This window comes from Siphateles boraxobius, unplaced genomic scaffold (genome assembly GCF_051911475.1).
Source record: "Siphateles boraxobius isolate OS27281-9 unplaced genomic scaffold, OSU_SipBor_1 48, whole genome shotgun sequence".
NCBI classification, from domain to species: domain Eukaryota; kingdom Metazoa; phylum Chordata; class Actinopteri; order Cypriniformes; family Leuciscidae; genus Siphateles; species Siphateles boraxobius.
Genome location: NW_027509119.1, coordinates 10,144,993 through 10,163,625, shown reverse-complemented (window position 1 = coordinate 10,163,625; position 18,633 = coordinate 10,144,993). Strand labels below are relative to the sequence as shown.

General features: G+C 37.3%; 1 protein-coding gene across 1 annotated transcript; it reads left to right on the top strand.

Moving 5' to 3' along the window:
• Nucleotides 1–258: 258 nt before the first annotated feature.
• Nucleotides 259–14,968, top strand: ccdc149a (coiled-coil domain containing 149a). Its single transcript, XM_077201883.1, has 12 exons — nt 259–508; nt 2,055–2,216; nt 2,319–2,357; nt 2,456–2,563; nt 3,989–4,105; nt 4,281–4,453; nt 5,668–5,740; nt 5,875–5,959; nt 6,093–6,237; nt 6,851–6,927; nt 12,304–12,405; nt 14,285–14,968. Exons 1-12 carry the CDS (start codon nt 458–460, stop codon nt 14,809–14,811), a joined length of 1,659 nt encoding a protein of 552 aa, XP_077057998.1. The 5' UTR covers nt 259–457; the 3' UTR covers nt 14,812–14,968.
• The last annotated feature ends 3,665 nt before the right edge of the window (nt 14,969–18,633 follow it).

The window sequence follows — 18,633 nt, the reverse complement described above, 5'->3', positions numbered from 1 at the left end:
TTTAAAGAGGTTTTAGGCTACGACTGGTATTATGCAAATAATCAGTACACATAATATGACTATTCAGCTAATTTAAAACAGGTATGTTAAATCTCAATTCATCTCAAATGATCTTATGTTTGTCTTTTACCTTTCCATTAATTTGTGTTCGCCATCTACTGGTTGGACATGTACAATGCCTCTCTACAATAAAAAAAGAAAAACTACACTTTTATTCCACATTGTCTGATAAATTCGCTAGATATTAGATATTCACAGTTACTCGCCACGCCCTCACTAATATTCTGAATACTGATGCTGGTTCAGTGTTTCACAAACCCGGATCTTGTGCACCAGCTGACCCAGAGTAAACAGTGGCTGAGAGGAAGGGTCAAGTTTCTGCCTCTCAATAAAGCTCGCGCAAATACTAGCTTTAGATTTGAATAACATCAAATATTATCGCCAAACGCTGGAAGAAATGAACTCGTCCAAAAGAAGTGAAAGTGACTGGCAAGGTTTAGTAAGCGAGGTGAGTGTTGCGTTACTAAAACACGGTGGTGATGATGATGATAATGGCTGTTTCCATATGGTGCTGCATCTCTGCCAAAACCACCTGAACTCAAGCTTTAATACAAAATCAAATGTGCTTTTAAGTTGTTAAAAACTGTCTGAATTGTATGTTGCCTATGTTTAAGAGTCCTCTCTGCTTAAAACTCTAATCTAAAATCTAGAAACTACATCAAATGTGTTCTGTTTTAATTTTTTTTGTTGAAAAGTACCTCCTATGTTCAGGTTTTCCAAGACCATGGGAACCACGGTTCTTCAAAAAAAAACAAAAAAACAAATGGGGATAAATTAAAATGAGAAATATATTTATTTTTTAGTTAATTTTGCTTATTGTAATGCTTATTTTGTCTTATTTTAAATAATTATTAGTCATGATAAGGCCCCCTTTGAAGTTTTCTGAGGACTCCTGGTATAGAAACACTGGTGAAAAAGTGGTTTAGCTGGTTTGCTGCTGATTCAAGGTGAACTACCAGCGCTAACTAGTCTGACCAGCTAATAAAAATTTAGAGAAGACCAGCCATGAGAAATTAGTGACAACAAAGGACCTGCTAGAAACCATGTAAAAACCATCTGTGGTTTTAGCTAACATTTTCAATAAAGTTTTAGCAATTTTGAATGAATGTTAGACTTAATGTGGTTTGTAACCTGATCATACACAGGTTTGGTTTGCTATGTTTTCTTTTTTTCTAGTTTAGATGAAATGTGTTTTTTATGGAAAAAAAAGTTTTGATTAGTTTTTGTGGCACTTTATAAATAAATGCTTCATAAATTAACACATTTTTTTATTTATTTAACTTTTAACTGCCTGCCCTATTGTTGAATGATAATTAAATATTTAAAGCCTCATTATAATGCTTGTATTGTTGCTACTATTTTACACATTTTTGTGCCTCACCCTCACCACACACATACACTACCAGTTAAGATTTTTTTGTTTTGTTTTTTAAAAGACGTCTCTTATGCTCACCAAGGCTGTATTTATTTTGATCAAAGATACAGTAAAAACAGTAATATTGTGAAATATTATTGCAATTTAAATGAACTGTTTTCTATTTGAATATATTTTCAAATGTAATTTATACCTGTGATGGCAAAGCTGAAATTTCAGCATCATTACTCCAGTCTTTAGTGTCACATGATCCTTCAGAAATCATCCTAAAATGATGTTTTGCTGCTCAAGAAACATTTCTTATTATTATCAATGTTGAAAACGGTTCTGGAAACCATGACTGTGATGTGACACTGAAGACTGGAGTAATGGCTGCTGAAAATGTAGCTTTGCCATTACATGATTTTAACACGTATTCATTTTAACATACAGTATATTCAAATAGAAAAGTTATTCTGAATTGTAATAATATTTCACAATATGACGGTTTTTACGGTATTTTTGATCAAATAAATGATCAAAAATGAATGGTGAGCATAATAGACTTCTTTCAAAAACATTATTCCAAACTTTTGACCGGTAGTGTACAGGTCCACACACTGGGTTCTTGTTTCTGCAGTTCTTGATATGCAAACGTAAACTGGAGAGCAAGAAGGACGGCCTTCTCATTCTGTCCAAAGAGCTGGACACCTGTCAGCAGGAAAGAGACCAGTACAAACTGATGGCCAACCAGCTGAGAGAGACACACCAGGGCTTGAAGAAGAAATACAGAGAACTAATTGTGTGTCATCTAAACGATTACTATTCATTATTACTTGTATCTAAAAGTGATGATCATTTCTTGGCTTCATAGTTCATCCGTATGCTTTATAATGTATTTCAGGATGGTGAATCTTCACTTCCCCCAGAAAAACGAAATCAGGTCAGCCGATTTATACTTTGTATTATTTCACTTTTCAGTTTGTTGCAGGTCATAATTTTCTTTTTCTCTTTGCTTTTCTGTCTTTCCCTTTCTCTCAGGTGAATTTGGCCCAATTGTTGATGGATTCGAGGGAGAGAAATAAGCAGCTTGTTGAAGAGGTGAAGGAACTGACACAGAGACTCAGTGAGACCCAGGGAGACAATAAGGTACCCATATAACTATTCAAATTAGCTATGTTTGCATCCAAACTTTTCTAATATTTGGATATCATATAAATCATTTGCGAACAAAGCACAGTTTCTATCCCATGTGCTCAAGAGAACAAAAATCTTCTCTTCCTGGGAAGCTGGTGCAAAGTATCATTAATAAAATAATAATATGTCAATGCAACCAGAAAAGCCTGTGACTTTTTTCCTGCTTTAAAATGACTTGTGCCTCAAAAGTGCACAGATGAAATGCAATATCAAACACTGTCATGGTATCTTGAGTTCAGAGGCGGATGCCTGATGTTTGGGAACGCAGTCGCGTGAGATAGTTCTTGGAGGTCATTATACCAAATCATTTTAATTACAGACATTGGCTCAGGCTTTTCAGAATGACTGAAACAACATTTGAGATGCTGTGTGATGTGATTTGTCCGCTGGTTAGTCCAGTTGTCCAATCACATCCTCTGTTGAGGTAAAGTCCTGTGAGTTTTTTTTGTTTGCACATTCAAGAATTTGTTCATTAAATGTGTTTCCATTGTAGTTTATGCAGTTTATGTAAAGAATATGAACCACCTCAATTATACGCTTATGTGTATGTTTACGCGCATTTTAAGATTTTATGTGCATCATGTAAAAATACATGGATGGAAACATAACTAATGATTAGGCTACTCAATACATTACCGTTCAAAAGTTTTAGATCGGTACGTTTTTTAATGTTTTTTAAAAGTTGTTTAAAAATAAATGTTTTGAATGTTTTTAAAATAAGTCTCTTCTGCTCTCCAAGGCTGCTTTTATTTGACCCAAAATACAACAAAAGCAGTAATATTGTCAAATATTTTTACAATTTTAAAGAACCGTTTTTTATTTGAATAATTAAAATGTAATTTATTCCTGTGATGCAAAGCTGAATTTTCAGCATCATTACTCCAGTGTCACATGATCCTTCAGATATCATTCTCATATGCTGATTTGCTGCTTACAAAACATTTATTATCATTATAAATGTTGAAAACAGTTGTGTACAATTTTTTTCAGGATGTTTTAAGAAAATAATTGATCTGAAATAGAAATATTTTGTTGCATTATAAATGTCCGTAATGTCACTTTTGATCAAGTTAATGCATCCTTGCTGAATAAAACTGAATTCTTTCCAAAAAAATAAAAACATCTTACTGATCCCAAACTTTTGAACGGTAGTCCATAATGTTACAAAAGCTTTCTATTTTTTTTCTATTTTATTTATCAAAGAATCCTGAAAACAAATTGTACACCACTGTTTTCAATATTGATAATAATAATAAATGTTACTGTTTGCAGCCTTGGTGAGCGGAAGAAACTTCTTTTAAAATACATTTAAAAAACCTCTGAACGGTAGTGTATATGTGTTCATTTCTTATCCCTGTTGTGATCTTCTCTTCATAGCTGTTAAGAATGACCATCACAAAACAGAGGCTTGGAGATGATGAAGTCGGGTTCAGACATTTCCCTGTTCATGAGCGTGAGGATCTGGTCAGGCAACTGGAGAAAGCAGCACTACATGTGCGTCTCTAAGTTTTATATTATTCCCATCCTTATTTATTGCACTTCTCCAGTTCTAGTGAATGAGAAAAACATATTTTTCTAGTTCTTTCTTGCATGCTAATCATATATTTCACTGTAATGACAGTAAATCAAATATGGCGCTTTGTTCGAATATCTGCTGGTACTTTTTAAGAGAGAAGAACTTGAAAGCAGTCTGAAGACGGTGATCGACGAACTGCAGGATGTAAAGGCAGAGAGGACCGTGTTCAAGGAGAAATCCGAACGTCTCAACCTCGAGCTGAACCACATCCTTGGAGGCCAGGAGAAGCGCATCATCGACGTGGACGCCCTCTGCATGGAGAACAAGTTAGGGAGTGTTATTGTAGCTTGTCATTTCTTCATTATGTTTAATAATTCAGTGGTTCTCAATAATATTTGATGGCCCACTCATGTAGGCTAGGTTTCTAGGTTTCATCTGCTGTAATGAGTTTTATTCAAAAATATTTTTTCATTTACAGAGACTAAGTGTGTCCATAGAATAAAATAAGTAACTAAAATAATTATAATTAAAATAAGGTACAGAATTCAAATTTATTTTTATTTATATATATTTATATATCATTTTTACTCACAATTTTTACCAAGTCTTTTTATTAACAATGAATTCGACTTTTCTAGAAGTTTGGAATTTACTGGATAAAAGAAAGAAAAAAAAATCCCACACTACTTAACAAATGAATTTGACTTCTAGATGTTTATAAATTACTAGATAAAGGATTTTTTACCAACAATTTTTACAGTTTCTTTTTTTAACCAATGAATTAGACCTTTATAGATGTTGGAACTTATTGGATAAATAATTTTTTAAAATAATATTACCCTCTCTTTTTAACCAATGAATTTGACATCTTTTCAAGATGTTTATAATTTACTAGATAAAGAATATTTAAAAAATATTTTTTTAACAAATAAATTGAGCTTTTCTAGATGCATGTAATTTACTGGATAAGGATTTTTAAAAAATATTTTTACTCCAAATATTTTGGAGCTTTGCATAAATAGAAAAATAATGATTCTTTATAAAAATGCGTATGGCATTTTAAGAGTTTATTAATTTACATGACATCTAGAAATCACATTTTTTAAATTAGACTTCCTCATATATCCAGGTTTTCAAAGTCCATGAGAAAACTAGAGAGAAAGAAAAACTACAACAGATATTTAGGGCAGGAATTAAAATTAGAATTAGCTTGATTTTGAGTTGTTTTAGCTTTTTTTCTTTTTTTTTTTCTTATTTGAAATCATTTTAAGTCATCTTGAGTCCCACCACCATCTGATTGATCATTTAGACCAGTCATAGCTAGCTAGTGACCAGAAAGGACCAGCCGTAATCCATTTAAAAACCATCTGAAGCTGGTTTTAGTTAGACGTTTAGCAAGGTTTTAGCAATTAAAACAACAAATCCGGAGATTTCGACTGAATGTGTTTTGTAAGCAGTTGTGGTTTGCATGTATTTTGTCTTTTTTCAGTTTAGGTGAGATGTGTTTTTCCATGAAACAAAAGCTTTTGTCATATTGCAGATACTTGCATGATAGATTAAAACAAGTTCAAGAGGAGGTCAGCCTGTTGAAGAGTAACATACAGAAATATAAGGTAAGGCTGAGAAGTGTTTTACACAGCTTTAAAATTTTATTGTTTCATTTATATTATTACAATAACATTTCAGTATTAATATTGTAATATTTCTCTGGATTTGCAATATTGCTGTCTTCCTGAATATCTTGTAGACTGCTCTGGATCGAAGAAGAAATCCTGAAATCTCCTGCAAGTCTAACAGCAGCGCTCTGACTGGAGTCCTTTCTCCTAAACAAGGTGCTTGAGTCATGTGATTGCTTTTTTCTTAGAAGGCTTAGAAGCAAAGAAATGTTATACAGCATATCAAATGACTGCATACACTTGTGTGCGTTTATTCACTCAAATACACCTCTGTTCCTGCTGTTTGCAGTGCAAGGGTTGCTGTCAGAGGAGAATGGTTGCAGTTTACCAGCCACACCTCAGTCTATTTCAGACCTGAAGTCTTTAGCGACAGCCTTACTGGAGACCATTCATGAGAAGAACATAATCATTCAACACCAAAGACAGACCAACAGGTTTGTTTGTAACTGTATTTGCACTGACAGTTATAGAAACAGACAGAAATAGCCTGTACACTGAAAAAGGTTTGGTGTAGAAACTATTTTCACTCGCAAGTAAATTTCAAAATTTTTAGACGTCAAGTAACACTTTGAATTAAGCATGATATTTTGAAGTAGAAAGACTGAAATAGAAGTTTCTCGTAAAAACTACTCCAATAATCTTTATTTACAACTTTAAAAAAATCTTTTTTTACCAGTGTATTTATAGTTCACCCAAATCACCAAATTTTGGATAGTTCACCCAAAAATGAAAATGCTGTCGTCATTTGCTCACCCTCAAGTTGTTCTAAACCTGTATGTATTTCTGATATGTATTGACTTCCACTGTATGGAAAAATTAAAATTACTTTTGAAGTCAATGGGGTCCAGCAACTGTTCGGTCACTCATTCTTTGACATATCTTCTTTTGTGTTCAACAGAAGAAAAAATTCTAACAACAGGATTACAATTTTTGGGTGAACTATCCCTTTAAATATCTTACCTGCAGGCTTTATACACAAAGTGTTGAAAGAAAGATGTCTCATATTATACATAAATCTGTATTGGGTGAATTTATTGTGCATTATAGAATTCTGGGAAACCGAGTTGCTGATTTGGAGAGGAAGTTGAAGACTCTGGAAATTTCGGGACTTTGGAGTCTCCCAGGTAAGAGTTTTCCATTTGTTGATATTGTTCTATTGTTACCAGAATTAATTGTCCGTATACCCTCACATTATTGGATATCTAATTATCTAATATCTTTTGTTGTAATAACAACAAGCTGTTTGATTTGAGGGGTAATTCTTCTCTGTAGCACAAAAAGTTACTGAACGAGTTACGGTTTAGACCAAACCTATAACCTTTCTCATATCAAATTAAAAGTTTTACTTTAAAATGCATTTTTAAATCTTTGTTTTAATAATATTTTGTCATGCTTTAAAGAAGTACACTTATTTTGATGCGTTGAATTACATACTAAAGCACATGTAAAGTGCTTGATTATAATTTGAACTGTACTGTGTTATTCGATATTGTATTTAAAGTTAATATATATTGAAATGCACTAAATTGCAACTTAATTAAATGTGTAATTAATTACAAATACATGACACAAGACTCTATAGAAATGGCATTAAATTATATTATATCCTGCCCCATTTTTTTCCATTTTATTGTTCACCAGGCATAACTTGCAAGTCTGGTCACTTAGAAAATTAATGGGTACAATTATTACAGTTAGACATTGGTTCAAATCCCAAACCCTAAGTATGAGCAATAGTTGAAGTGATGGTTGACCTGGCAAGCACCACTAATGAAACGATTTTAGTTTAGTTTCAAAGACCTCATTTAATTTTATATGGGCCATTTAATAAGTGTCTACATTGGCCTACTTTTGTAAAATGGCAGTACAAGCACCAGTACAAGAGAAGTACTTTCAGTCGTTGTCCACAAGAGGGTAGTAAAGCACTGTCACTGAAGCACAGATCACACGCTCACATGTCATAAGACTGTCATTCTACCGCCATAAAACTGACAAGCATCCATTACTGAAACTGATTGCCCACATTACAAACACATTTGGGGAATGTGGTATTATTAGGGAACTTTGTGGATGAGAGAGACAGGATCACAACTCAGTCTTTGAAAGTGATCGAATGGCAGAGTTGGTGGCCTTGCAGAAATGAACGGGGGAAATCAGTTTAAAGTGCACTCACAATTTTTATTCCCTCATTAAAGAAGTTTTAACTCTAAAGAAAGGAATAGTACTTTTGGTACAAAATGTTTAAACTCACTCACATGAGATGGAGACTAATAGTAGTCTAATAAAAGCTGATTTAATGTGTGCCTCCATGCCAATAGATGTCAGTATAATACATATTGACCACTTGTGAAAAAGAAGTCCACTTAATTGTATTGAATGTGCATTTGAAGTGTACTTCAGATCTTAAAAGTATGTTTAAAAAAAAAAAAAACTAATTAATTGTAAATAATTGCAGATAATATTATAGCAATAAAAAGCCAACACACTTAAGTACACTTTTAAAAAGTCCACTTAATAATGCCAAGCTAAAAGTTTTAAATTTTAAATGTAAAGAACTTGATTATAATTTGAGCTGTAGTGTGTCATTCAATATTACATTTAAAGTTAATATTTTTTAAATGTACTAATTGCAAATTCATCATTACAAACGTGTAATTCTAAATACATGAATTATAAGTTTCAATAGAAATGTATTTTAAGATTGTTTGATATTTAAAAAGACAGTTTAAGTAATTTTGTAGTTAGGCCTAGATATAAAGATAAATCTTATATAAGTGGGTCCAAAAAGATCTTTACAGTTCAGCTAATTGCATTTTAATTTCATTGCAAATAATATGCATTTAAGTGTCTGAAAACTTTATATTCAGCTATCAAATAAGTATATTATTTCTGTAATAAGTACTATTTTTAAAAGTATGCTTAAGTCTGTTTAGCATGGACACATGGAGTGCATTCGAGAAAGAAAATGGAAGAGTTTTTCTTTCAGATCTTGGATATCCCCATCCTTTTTTTCTTCTTGTCTTTTTCGTTGACAGGTTGTACTTGTTTCCTTGTTGACTACTGCAGTCCTGTCAAAACAGCCTGTCTAACTTAAACTCGTTTTCCCCTTACGACTCTTTTTACCTGTCATCGCAGTGACAAAACAACAAGTGAGAGAGATCAGTTCTTGTTTGAAATGTGCCAGAAGTCACCATGAGAGGAAATTAGCAGTCTTCTGCAGTGACTTCTGTGACTTCAAGCCGCACGATGTGACGCAAAGCTCGGTTTGTCCATAAAACTAGATGGTTTTGTTCCCCAGTGTGAGGCAGGGACAAGCAGTGAATGAATGGATGGATGGGCATCTGCCAGGTGGGGATCGCCTCTCATCCATCCATCCTGTTTTGCACAGCGGGCCGTGAAACAGCCGCAGTGAAGCTCCATGCTGTTCGGCATACAGAATTAGCCCGGCTTTTTAATTAGCTCAGAAGCCGGTCTCCACAACACAACAATGACCTTTTTAAACAAAGGAAGTCGAGCTTTGAGCTGCTTAAGCATCATTTCAGTGCCTATTAAAAATAAACCCTCTCTTGAGATCTTCAAGTAGTCAAGAGGAACATCTGAAGGCGCACAGCTGCTGTCAGCTGTCAATCTAGGATCATTTCTGGAGATTAACATTAAGTGTGCGCAAAAAGTTTTTGGCCACTCAAACCACTCTTAAAGGGATAGTCAACCCAAAAACGAACATTTTGTCATCATTTACCGGTACTCATTCTCATGTTGTTTCATACCTGTATGACTTAATGTGGGACACAAAAGAAGAGATTTTTGAAAAAATGTCACTGTTTTGTTCGTACATACAGTAAAATGTTGTTTTGGACGTCATTGACTGGTTAATTTTTTTTATTTTTTATTGATACCACTTGGTTTGATATTTTGTTATCTTAATGCAGTGATGTTTTTAACCCTGTAAAGCCGGACATATTAACTTATAGTCAGAAAAATCTATTTTTTGAATCCAATAGCTCATTGACATTCAGACAAAATCTAAAAAGAATAGAGCTTGAAGAGGAGAAAACACTTAAAATTTATTCAGATGCTCAAACTGAGCAAAAATTTGCAATTTGGTGCAGTTGCTGATATTTATATGGCCAAAAAGATGAAATTCTGATAGCTTGTAAAGTAAATCAATGAGATCTTTATAACAGTGTAGCAGACTACTTACATGAAATGCATATAAATACCAGTTGTCACTATATATCTCCCAATAATACATTTTAGTAAGATGATATTTAAATGTATTGCGTTGCATTATATAAAAACTGCAGAGCTTTGATCATAAAACTAAGCAATGATGACTGAGAGATGAACAAATAAACGTTCCTCACAAGCCTGATGGATCATGTTTTAACTTTTGCTGATAATTTACTCACCCCCATGTCATCCAAGATGTCCATGTCTTTCTTTCTTCAGTCGAAAATGTGTAAAGAACAGAGCAAGGCGAGCATTTGTGCTTATAAAACTTAAACTTTTTTATTCATTTTTGAAATGACCAATCGTTTCGCTAGATAAGACCCTTATTCGTCGTCTGGTATCGTTTAAAGCCCTTTGAAGCTGCGCTGAAACAGTCATTTGGTCCTTGAGCCGTTTGGGTCCCGTTGAAGTCCATTATATGGAGAAAAAGCCTGGAATGTTTTCATCAAAAACCTTAATTTCTTTTCGACTGAAGAAGGAAAGACATGGACATCTTGGATGCCATGGGGGTGAGTAAATTATCAGCAAAAGTTTTTTTAAAAGTGAACTAAGCTCAGTGCTGCTTTATGCTGCCGTGGTTCCTATTCACTGCATGACTCTCTTGTTTATTATTTTTCATACCACAGTGGCCCTAGAAAGCAGTGTTTAAACTGATCAGGCAGTGGAAGCATGGAAGCACTGGTGGCCAGTGTTATGATGGCACCAGCATATAGTGCTCAGTCCCCTGTGGGCAACATATGGCATTAACCTGTGATGCATGCAGCCAGTACTAATGAAGACAGATGAGGGAGCTGTAGTCACTTTCTGTGTGTGAGTGTATGTGGCCAGTCTGAACCTTTTCAGTCTCCATATGTACAGCACCTCTATAAAATGTCACCTTTTGTGTAGGAGAGCGGTGTAAATATCTGTGTGTGTGTTTGTGTGTGTATATATATTAAAAATATGTATTTATTTTGAACTATGTTTAAGTATTCAAAATATATTATAATTTAAGTAATTTTAACTTAAATGTAAGTTTAAATAAGTTTAAATTTAATTTGACAAAATTAGATATTTTATTATTTTTTATAAGGCTTACTGTCCATACATTTTTGTGCTACTTTTATGCCACATTGCATCTTTACACATTGCAGCAGACACACATCCTGCTCAGAGCAGTCATAACAGCTACTCTGTACTAAAATTAAAAAAAAAATCTATTTTTTTACATTAAATATAAATATATTTATATTTTATTTGCAATATGTAAATAAATATCAATTAATTATTTTAAATTCCGTGTGAAATTATTGTACACATAGTTTGATGTGCCAATTTTTGTCAATTTCATTATAAATATTGAAATAATGGAAATCCATTACAAATTGTGTGCACTAATAATTATGTAATTTGTTTATCATTTAATTAATTTTATGAAATGACTTATTATACTATTTATTATTATACGGTATTTTTGAAGTAGTTTTTTATTGCTTTAAAGGTGCAGTAAGTGATTTCTGAGAAACTGATGCTATTTGAGATCAGCCCAAACAAACACAACCCTCCCTTCATTGCTCCGCCCCCAAAATGCACAAACACACAATGCAATGTCTCTTTATCATAGCTGAAGCTGTCGTACAAACGACAAGGAAGAACAAAAAATGAACATACAGTACACAACAGTATAAAGGCAAGAGTTGTTTATTGTTGGTCACAAGAAGCACACCTGCTTCAGGCAAACAATGACACTCAAAACTGTCCTGTTACCATAGCTAACATTACCAGCATATCTTGATTCTGTGAAACAGCAAAACCAATGTTTCTCACGAATGGAGCAGAAAGAACACAACCTCTACAACCTTTTTCAGGCTTCTGTCTCTCCAGCACTGGAAAGCTTTTCTAATATTAACGTGTGTCTTAAAGCTCTTTCCTGATCATAACCCTTCTTTTTCTAGTGATATTCCTCTGACCTTTTCTGTTTTGCAATGTCTCTCAGCCATCTCTCTTTCTACAGTCTTTCTTCAGATCTCCCTCTTGCTCGCTCTCTCTCCTCCCCCCATCATGAGTGGACACGTCCCCTACTGCTGATTGGCTACAAATGTGTTGTGGAGCTCGGTCCGATCCACATTCAACAGCGTTTCTCAGGAATGGCTTACTGCACTTTTAAGTGTGTTGTACATCTGATTATATCAAAGAGATTAATTCTCTTCATTGTCTATTGGTAGTTTGCATTGATAACGGTCCTTTCACCCAGTAAATGATGTCAAGCTCCTCTCTGTGGCGTTCAACAGGAGGCAGAGATGCCATCACTCTGAGTGCCACTCCTCTGTGCTCTATTGACCATCCGCATCAGCCAGAAGCACAGAAAACCACTAACCCACGACCTTCTGCAGGTGAGCGTGTGTAATTGTGTGTAACCAAATCTGCCATTTGCTAATCATCCCGCCAAGAGGTTGAAGAGCTGTAATTAGCTAATTCTCTGACCAGCCCACCCCTCTTGTCCCTTTGCTATCACACCTATCCTTCACGCACACTCTTATTGGTCAGGCCAGATGAACGCCCAATCCCTTTCAAATGTCATGGCATTTGGCAAATGCTAGTGAATTCTCGTTCGCTGACATTCACCAACTTTTGGGGCGTGTTTTGCGGTCAGGACTGCCCCATAAATATGGATGCTGCTATGTAAAGTGGTATTTCTCGTTTCTGTTGTCCCACAAATAAGCTGCATGCAGTGTTTAACCTTTTTGCTGAATGCTCTCAAATATGGGTCAGTAATCCAGCAGAATAGGCATCAATGATGCAGAGGAGAGGCAGAACTAAGCTGTTGCCATCGCTGATATGCCGTCACACTCCTTTTCCCAGCTGGATGCCTTTGTTGTGTGTATTTTATTTGCTGGTGTGCTATTTGAAACGTACACATGCTTTGTCACAAATAAGAATTGTGAGTGATTTATATGGAGAGTCTTATTTTACATGATTATCTTATCTTATATTTTAGTCCTTAGCAGGGTTAATATAGTTAACTAAAAAATATGTTACTTAAAAATAAAATAAACATTAACTGAAACGATTTAAAAAAAGTTTAATTTCAGTCAGTTGCCAAGGCAAAATGTCTAATTTTAATTTAGTTTAACTTGACACTAAAATAACTAAAGCAAAAAAAATGAAAAATAAATACTAAAAACGTCAAAATCTGACAGATTTACTAAAACTTTAACTAAAATGAAAACGAAGATGGAAAATCTTCACCTCCACAGCCAACGGAAAGCAATTCGACGGTATCGATATTATAATATAATTTTAATATAACAAAAAATATTTGTTTCATATTTTATCAGGTAGAAATGACTAAATTTGGTATTTCTGAGGTTAATCCTACTACGAAACTTCTGATCAACTCAGGAATTACAAAATGTAATTAACATTTCAAATGATTTGATTTAAATTATTTTTTATATACTACCACTCCTAAATTCTGTAAATGAAAAAGTTTGAAAACAAGCAGCTTTGTCATTACAACAGAAGGTACCAGAAATATCTTTGAATATTGTCTCAGAATATGGGGGCCTTAAAGGTGAAGTATGTAAGTTTATTGGATCACAAGTAGACAAGGAAGACACGTACCCAGTTACACTTGGTGTTTAAGCTGTCTCTTTTGTCCACTTTCAACCACTTTCATTATGGCCGGTATTTCAGATCTTTCGAACTATTGGACGAAATGAACATACCAGGTGTAAACGAAGATGTGTCTCACTCGTCTACTTGTGATCTGATCGACCTAAACGCATCTAAATACCAGGTGTAAACAGGGCCTTTGATGCGTCCAGTTGACACTGCTATGTGTCACTCTAGACACTGACACATAGCAACATGGCTAAACGTGTCTTAATATGTTGGACATTATTGAAAGTAGCCTATTCTTACCTTTTGAGACATGTCTTTATGTCCCCGTAAGAGCTGTATACGTGAAAGGGGCAATTTGCAAAGTTGCTTTATTTTTGTAATTCCGCTAGGTGGCGCTAGTGTCACAAGAACTACATACTTCACCTTTAACAGGCACTACTAACAAAATCTTGAATGTGATCTCCGGATTGAGCCGCTGTGGCCCTTACAGTTTTCTGCCGTTGGCCAAGCGCAACTCACCATGGTATGAATTCTTAACTGAGCTTCACTACTGTGGTAAACGACACATTTGCCTCGCAGGGCTCCATTCCATTAGCATGGTACTAACACAATGTCCATTAATCTTCTTTGTCCCCCTGATTGGCTCAGATGACAGGACAGGAAGAGGAGGGCCATCGCCATGGGAGCAGGACACAGATGGCATTGACAGCTTCCCGAACATGTGGCGCGGCTCCAACCCCTATCCAGATGGAGGCGGAGAGGAGGTGGACACACCTGTCACCCCTGACAACAGGGAAGAGATCGTCTTGTGTGGGACAGATATTGTGAGGCAGACTAATGGGAAGGTCGGGACCGAGGTGAAGGAGGGTCCCATTGAAAAAAAGACAGGCGTCTGCACAAAAAGGTGTTCCGGTCGAGAAATGGAGGGAAGCCCAACTGTGAACGAGGGTGAGGTTTTAGGGGAGCTCTGCCTAATAGCGGAGGAGGCTGAAGATGCAGCTTTGGCTCTGGCTCCAGCAACGCAAATATCTTCAATTACTTTTGACCAAACCACCTGTGAAAATGTCAACTTTCAAGCCGCTGTGGGAATTCAAAGAGCTTACTTTGAAAATATTTTGGAAGGTGCCTCCATAAAGAAAGAGCCGATTGAACCAAGTGACTCTTCTATTCTATAATAGGAAGTGGAACTAAAGGTCTGAAGACGCGTTCCTAAGAAATGTCTAAAATGTGGTGATTTATTGGTAAGATACAAAGAAGCTGAATAAAAATCCATAACACAATCCAGATTACTTATAGTATGCAATGCTGAAGCAAATAAACCCCTCGATTGTTGTTTTATGTATCATTCAATGCAAAAAAAAAGTAGATTTTTCTTGTTCAAATATTTATTTATTCTTAAAGGGATAGTTCACACAAAAATGAAAAATCTCTCATCATTTACTCAGCCTCAAGTTGTTCCAAATCTGTATGAATTTCTTTTGATTGCTGAACACAAAAGAAGATATTTTGAAGAATGTCGGTAACCAGAAAGTTGTGGGGCACTATTGACTTCCACAGTATTTTTTTTTCCCATGCTGGAAGTCAATGGTGCCCCACAACGGTTTAGTTACAAATATTCTTCAAAATATCTTTTGTGTTCAGCAGAAGAAAGAAATTCATACAGATTTGGAACAACTTGAGGGCGAGTAAATGATGACAGAATATTATCTATTTTTGGGTGAACTATCCCTTTACATCAAGATACATTTAATTGAAGCGAAATTACTTTAGATAATGTGCCAAATCTGCCAATGTATTAGTCAGATACAAAGGATCTGAATAAAATCCATAACCCAATCCAGATTACATACAGTATGCAATATTGAAGCCATATAAACTGCTCGATTTTGAATGTTTTGTCTGTTTCACTGCAAAAAATAATTTTCTTATAGTATTTTATCTTATTTAATTCAGAAAACAAAACGTATTCATTTTGACCTCCCTGAAAATACTTCAGGATTACTTTAGGATTATGAGCTAAATAATACATACATAGACTTGTATAAGTTATTGCTTTCTGTCCCTTTCACACACATTCATCCATACTTCTTGAGAAGCGGCACACACACCTCAGAGTGGACTCAGCTGACAGCTGCTCCTGACTGCAAATACATCAAAAGGCAAAGTTTGAACTGCTTGTTCTGCAGAAGAGAAGCTTTTTCTTATTTAATCTCTCTCAGTATCACACATACACTGGCACATCGGGCGGCAGGATGCCAGGCAGCTGATGCGGCATTAGGAAGGACTTTTGGGAAACAGATGGGAGTCAGAGCTAATGGAGTTATGAGGCTTACAGTCTCTGCAGGTTTGAGGTTAATTTGGTTACCCATTCACTAGTTCAAGAATAATGAAGCAGGAGGAAAAAATAACAAATTATATTTTTCATTAAAAAATTAAAGAGACACTTAATTATGCCCCCCTAGTGGTAAAGAATAGAATAGCATCATGTTTTGGACAGAATATTGTTGTGCTGCTGCTGTGAATGTGGTCTGAGGCACCGGTAAACGCATGGATTTATGACATCAGTGGGTGAACAAATAAATCCATTTTTTTGTTGTTGTTGTTTTACAACTAGTGATTCTCTGGGGGTTTGTTTTAAATGATCCATTGTAGTGACTGTGACATACATAATTCACCTTTGTGTTAAATGTAGTTCTAAACATTGTTGGTGATAAATGCAGTACTTTGTTCTTAGCGTTTTTCCTCATAACTGTTCAGGGATCGGGGTCCCTTTAAATGTTCTGTATGGGTGATGACGTAGGACGCTTGTCAGCGCCATTTGCTTGCTGTTTTTTTAGTTTTTTCATAGTAAATAAACGACACACGTATTTGTGTGCTCAAAGTGAGAAGTTGTCTCTTGCAAGTTACTGCAATTTCCACACTGGTGACCCCGACATTAGTCTGCTGGACCTATCCAGTGACACAACACGACCATGACTGCGAACGCTGTCACCCTCAAACTCCCCGAATTCTGGGAATCGTCCGCATCGGCATGGTTCGCACAGACTGAAGCGCAGTTCGCGCTGCGTGAGATCACCGCGGATACAACAAAATACTACTACGTAGTGTCGGCTCTCGGTAATTCAACGGCATCCAAAGTGGTAAGCCTTCTAACAAATCCTCCGGAAAATGAGAAGTATGCAGCACTCAAAGCCCACCTGTTGAAAACGTTCGGGCTGTTGGACGCTGAGAGAGCCGGCAGGCTTTTCTCCCTTCAAGGACTGGGTGACAGCAAACCGTCCGAGCTCATGGACCGCATGCTGGATCTTTTGGGAGAGCACAGACCCGATTTTCTGTTCATCCAGCTTTTCCTGCGTCAGCTGCCTTCACAAGTGAGAGCTGCATTAGCCAACACCACAATCACTGACTGTCGGAGACTGGCTGAGGAAGCTGATAAATTTTTCCTGGCGAGTCACGGACATTGTGCGGACGCGTTTTTTCCCGCGCACATTGCTTCGGTGACACGTGACGACTCCACCTTTGTCGCGGCAACCACTTCTAGGCGGCAGTTTTCTTCTAGCCCCCAACAACTTCCAGGCTTATGTTTCTACCATGCTAAGTTTGGAACCAAGGCTAACAAATGTCGCTCACCATGCAGTTTCGGCAGGTCGGGAAACGCTGGGGCCGGCGCTCAGTAGTGGCCATGAGCGTCGGCCGCGTAGGCAGGCTGCTTTTCATCCACGACAGCATCTCTGGACGGCGTTTTCTGATCGACACAGGAGCACAGAGGAGCGTCCTGCCTGCAACCCGTTTGGACATGGTGACCGACAGCCACGGCCCTCCTATGGAAGCTGCCAATGGTAGCCCCATCCGCACGAATGGAACGAGGTACGTCGAATTGTGTTTAGGAGGACAGCAGTTCGGCTGGAACTTTGTTCCTGCAAAGGTTGCCGTTCCCCTCCTCGGCGCTGATTTTTTGTGTGCACATGGACTGTTGGTGGATGTAAAGAATCGCCGTCTGATTGACGCTGTCACGTTTTGCTCTTATACATGCACGCTCAGCGGGACCGACTCCATACGGCTGTCTAGCATGCTTTCAGCTTCTGATGATTTCCACCGTCTGCTTGCCAGTTTCCCAGCCCTCACTCAGCCCATTTTCTCTGCATCTGCCGTGAAGCATGGTGTGTAGCACCATCTCGCCACCACTGGTCCACCCGTCTACGCCCGCGCTCGGCGCCTCGACCCAACCAAGCTTGCCGTTGCAAAGGCTGAGTTCGCGAACATGGAACGCCTGGGAATAGTTCGCCGATCCGACAGCCCGTGGGCATCGCCCCTCCACATCGTCCCCAAACCTGGTGGCGGCTGCCGCCCGTGTGGCGACTACCGGCGGCTTAATGAGGCAACGGCGCCTGACCGATACCCAGTCCCGAATATACAGGATTTTTCAGCACACCTGTCTGGCAAGGTGATTTTTTCCAAGGTGGACCTTGTTCGTGGATAGCATCAGGTGCCGGTACATCCACTGGACATCCCCAAAACGGCAGTGATCACGCCGTTTGGTCTGTTTGAGTTCCTGCGCATGCCGTTCGGCCTTAAAAACGCCGCCCAAACTTTTCAACGCCTCATGGACTCTGTTTTGTGGGACCTGCCTTTTCTTTTCGTGTACTTGGATGACATTCTAGTAGCGAGCACGTCCAAGTCTCAGCACCTGGCGCACCTCCAAACCCTTTTTGAGCAGCTTAGCGAACATGGATTGATTGTCAACCCCGCAAAGTGCCAGTTCGGCCTCTCCACCATTGACTTCCTTGGACACAGAGTCACTAAGGACGGGGCGGTCCCTCTCCCATCAAAGGTGGAGGCAGTCACACATTTCCCACGCCCGCTCACTGTCAAATCCCTGCAGGAGTTCCTCGGCATGGTGAATTTTTACCACCGCTTCATCCCTTCGAGCTGCTCTGCTCATGCGGCCTTTGCACGAGGCCTTGAAAGGTAAACCACAGCACGTTGTGGACTGGACT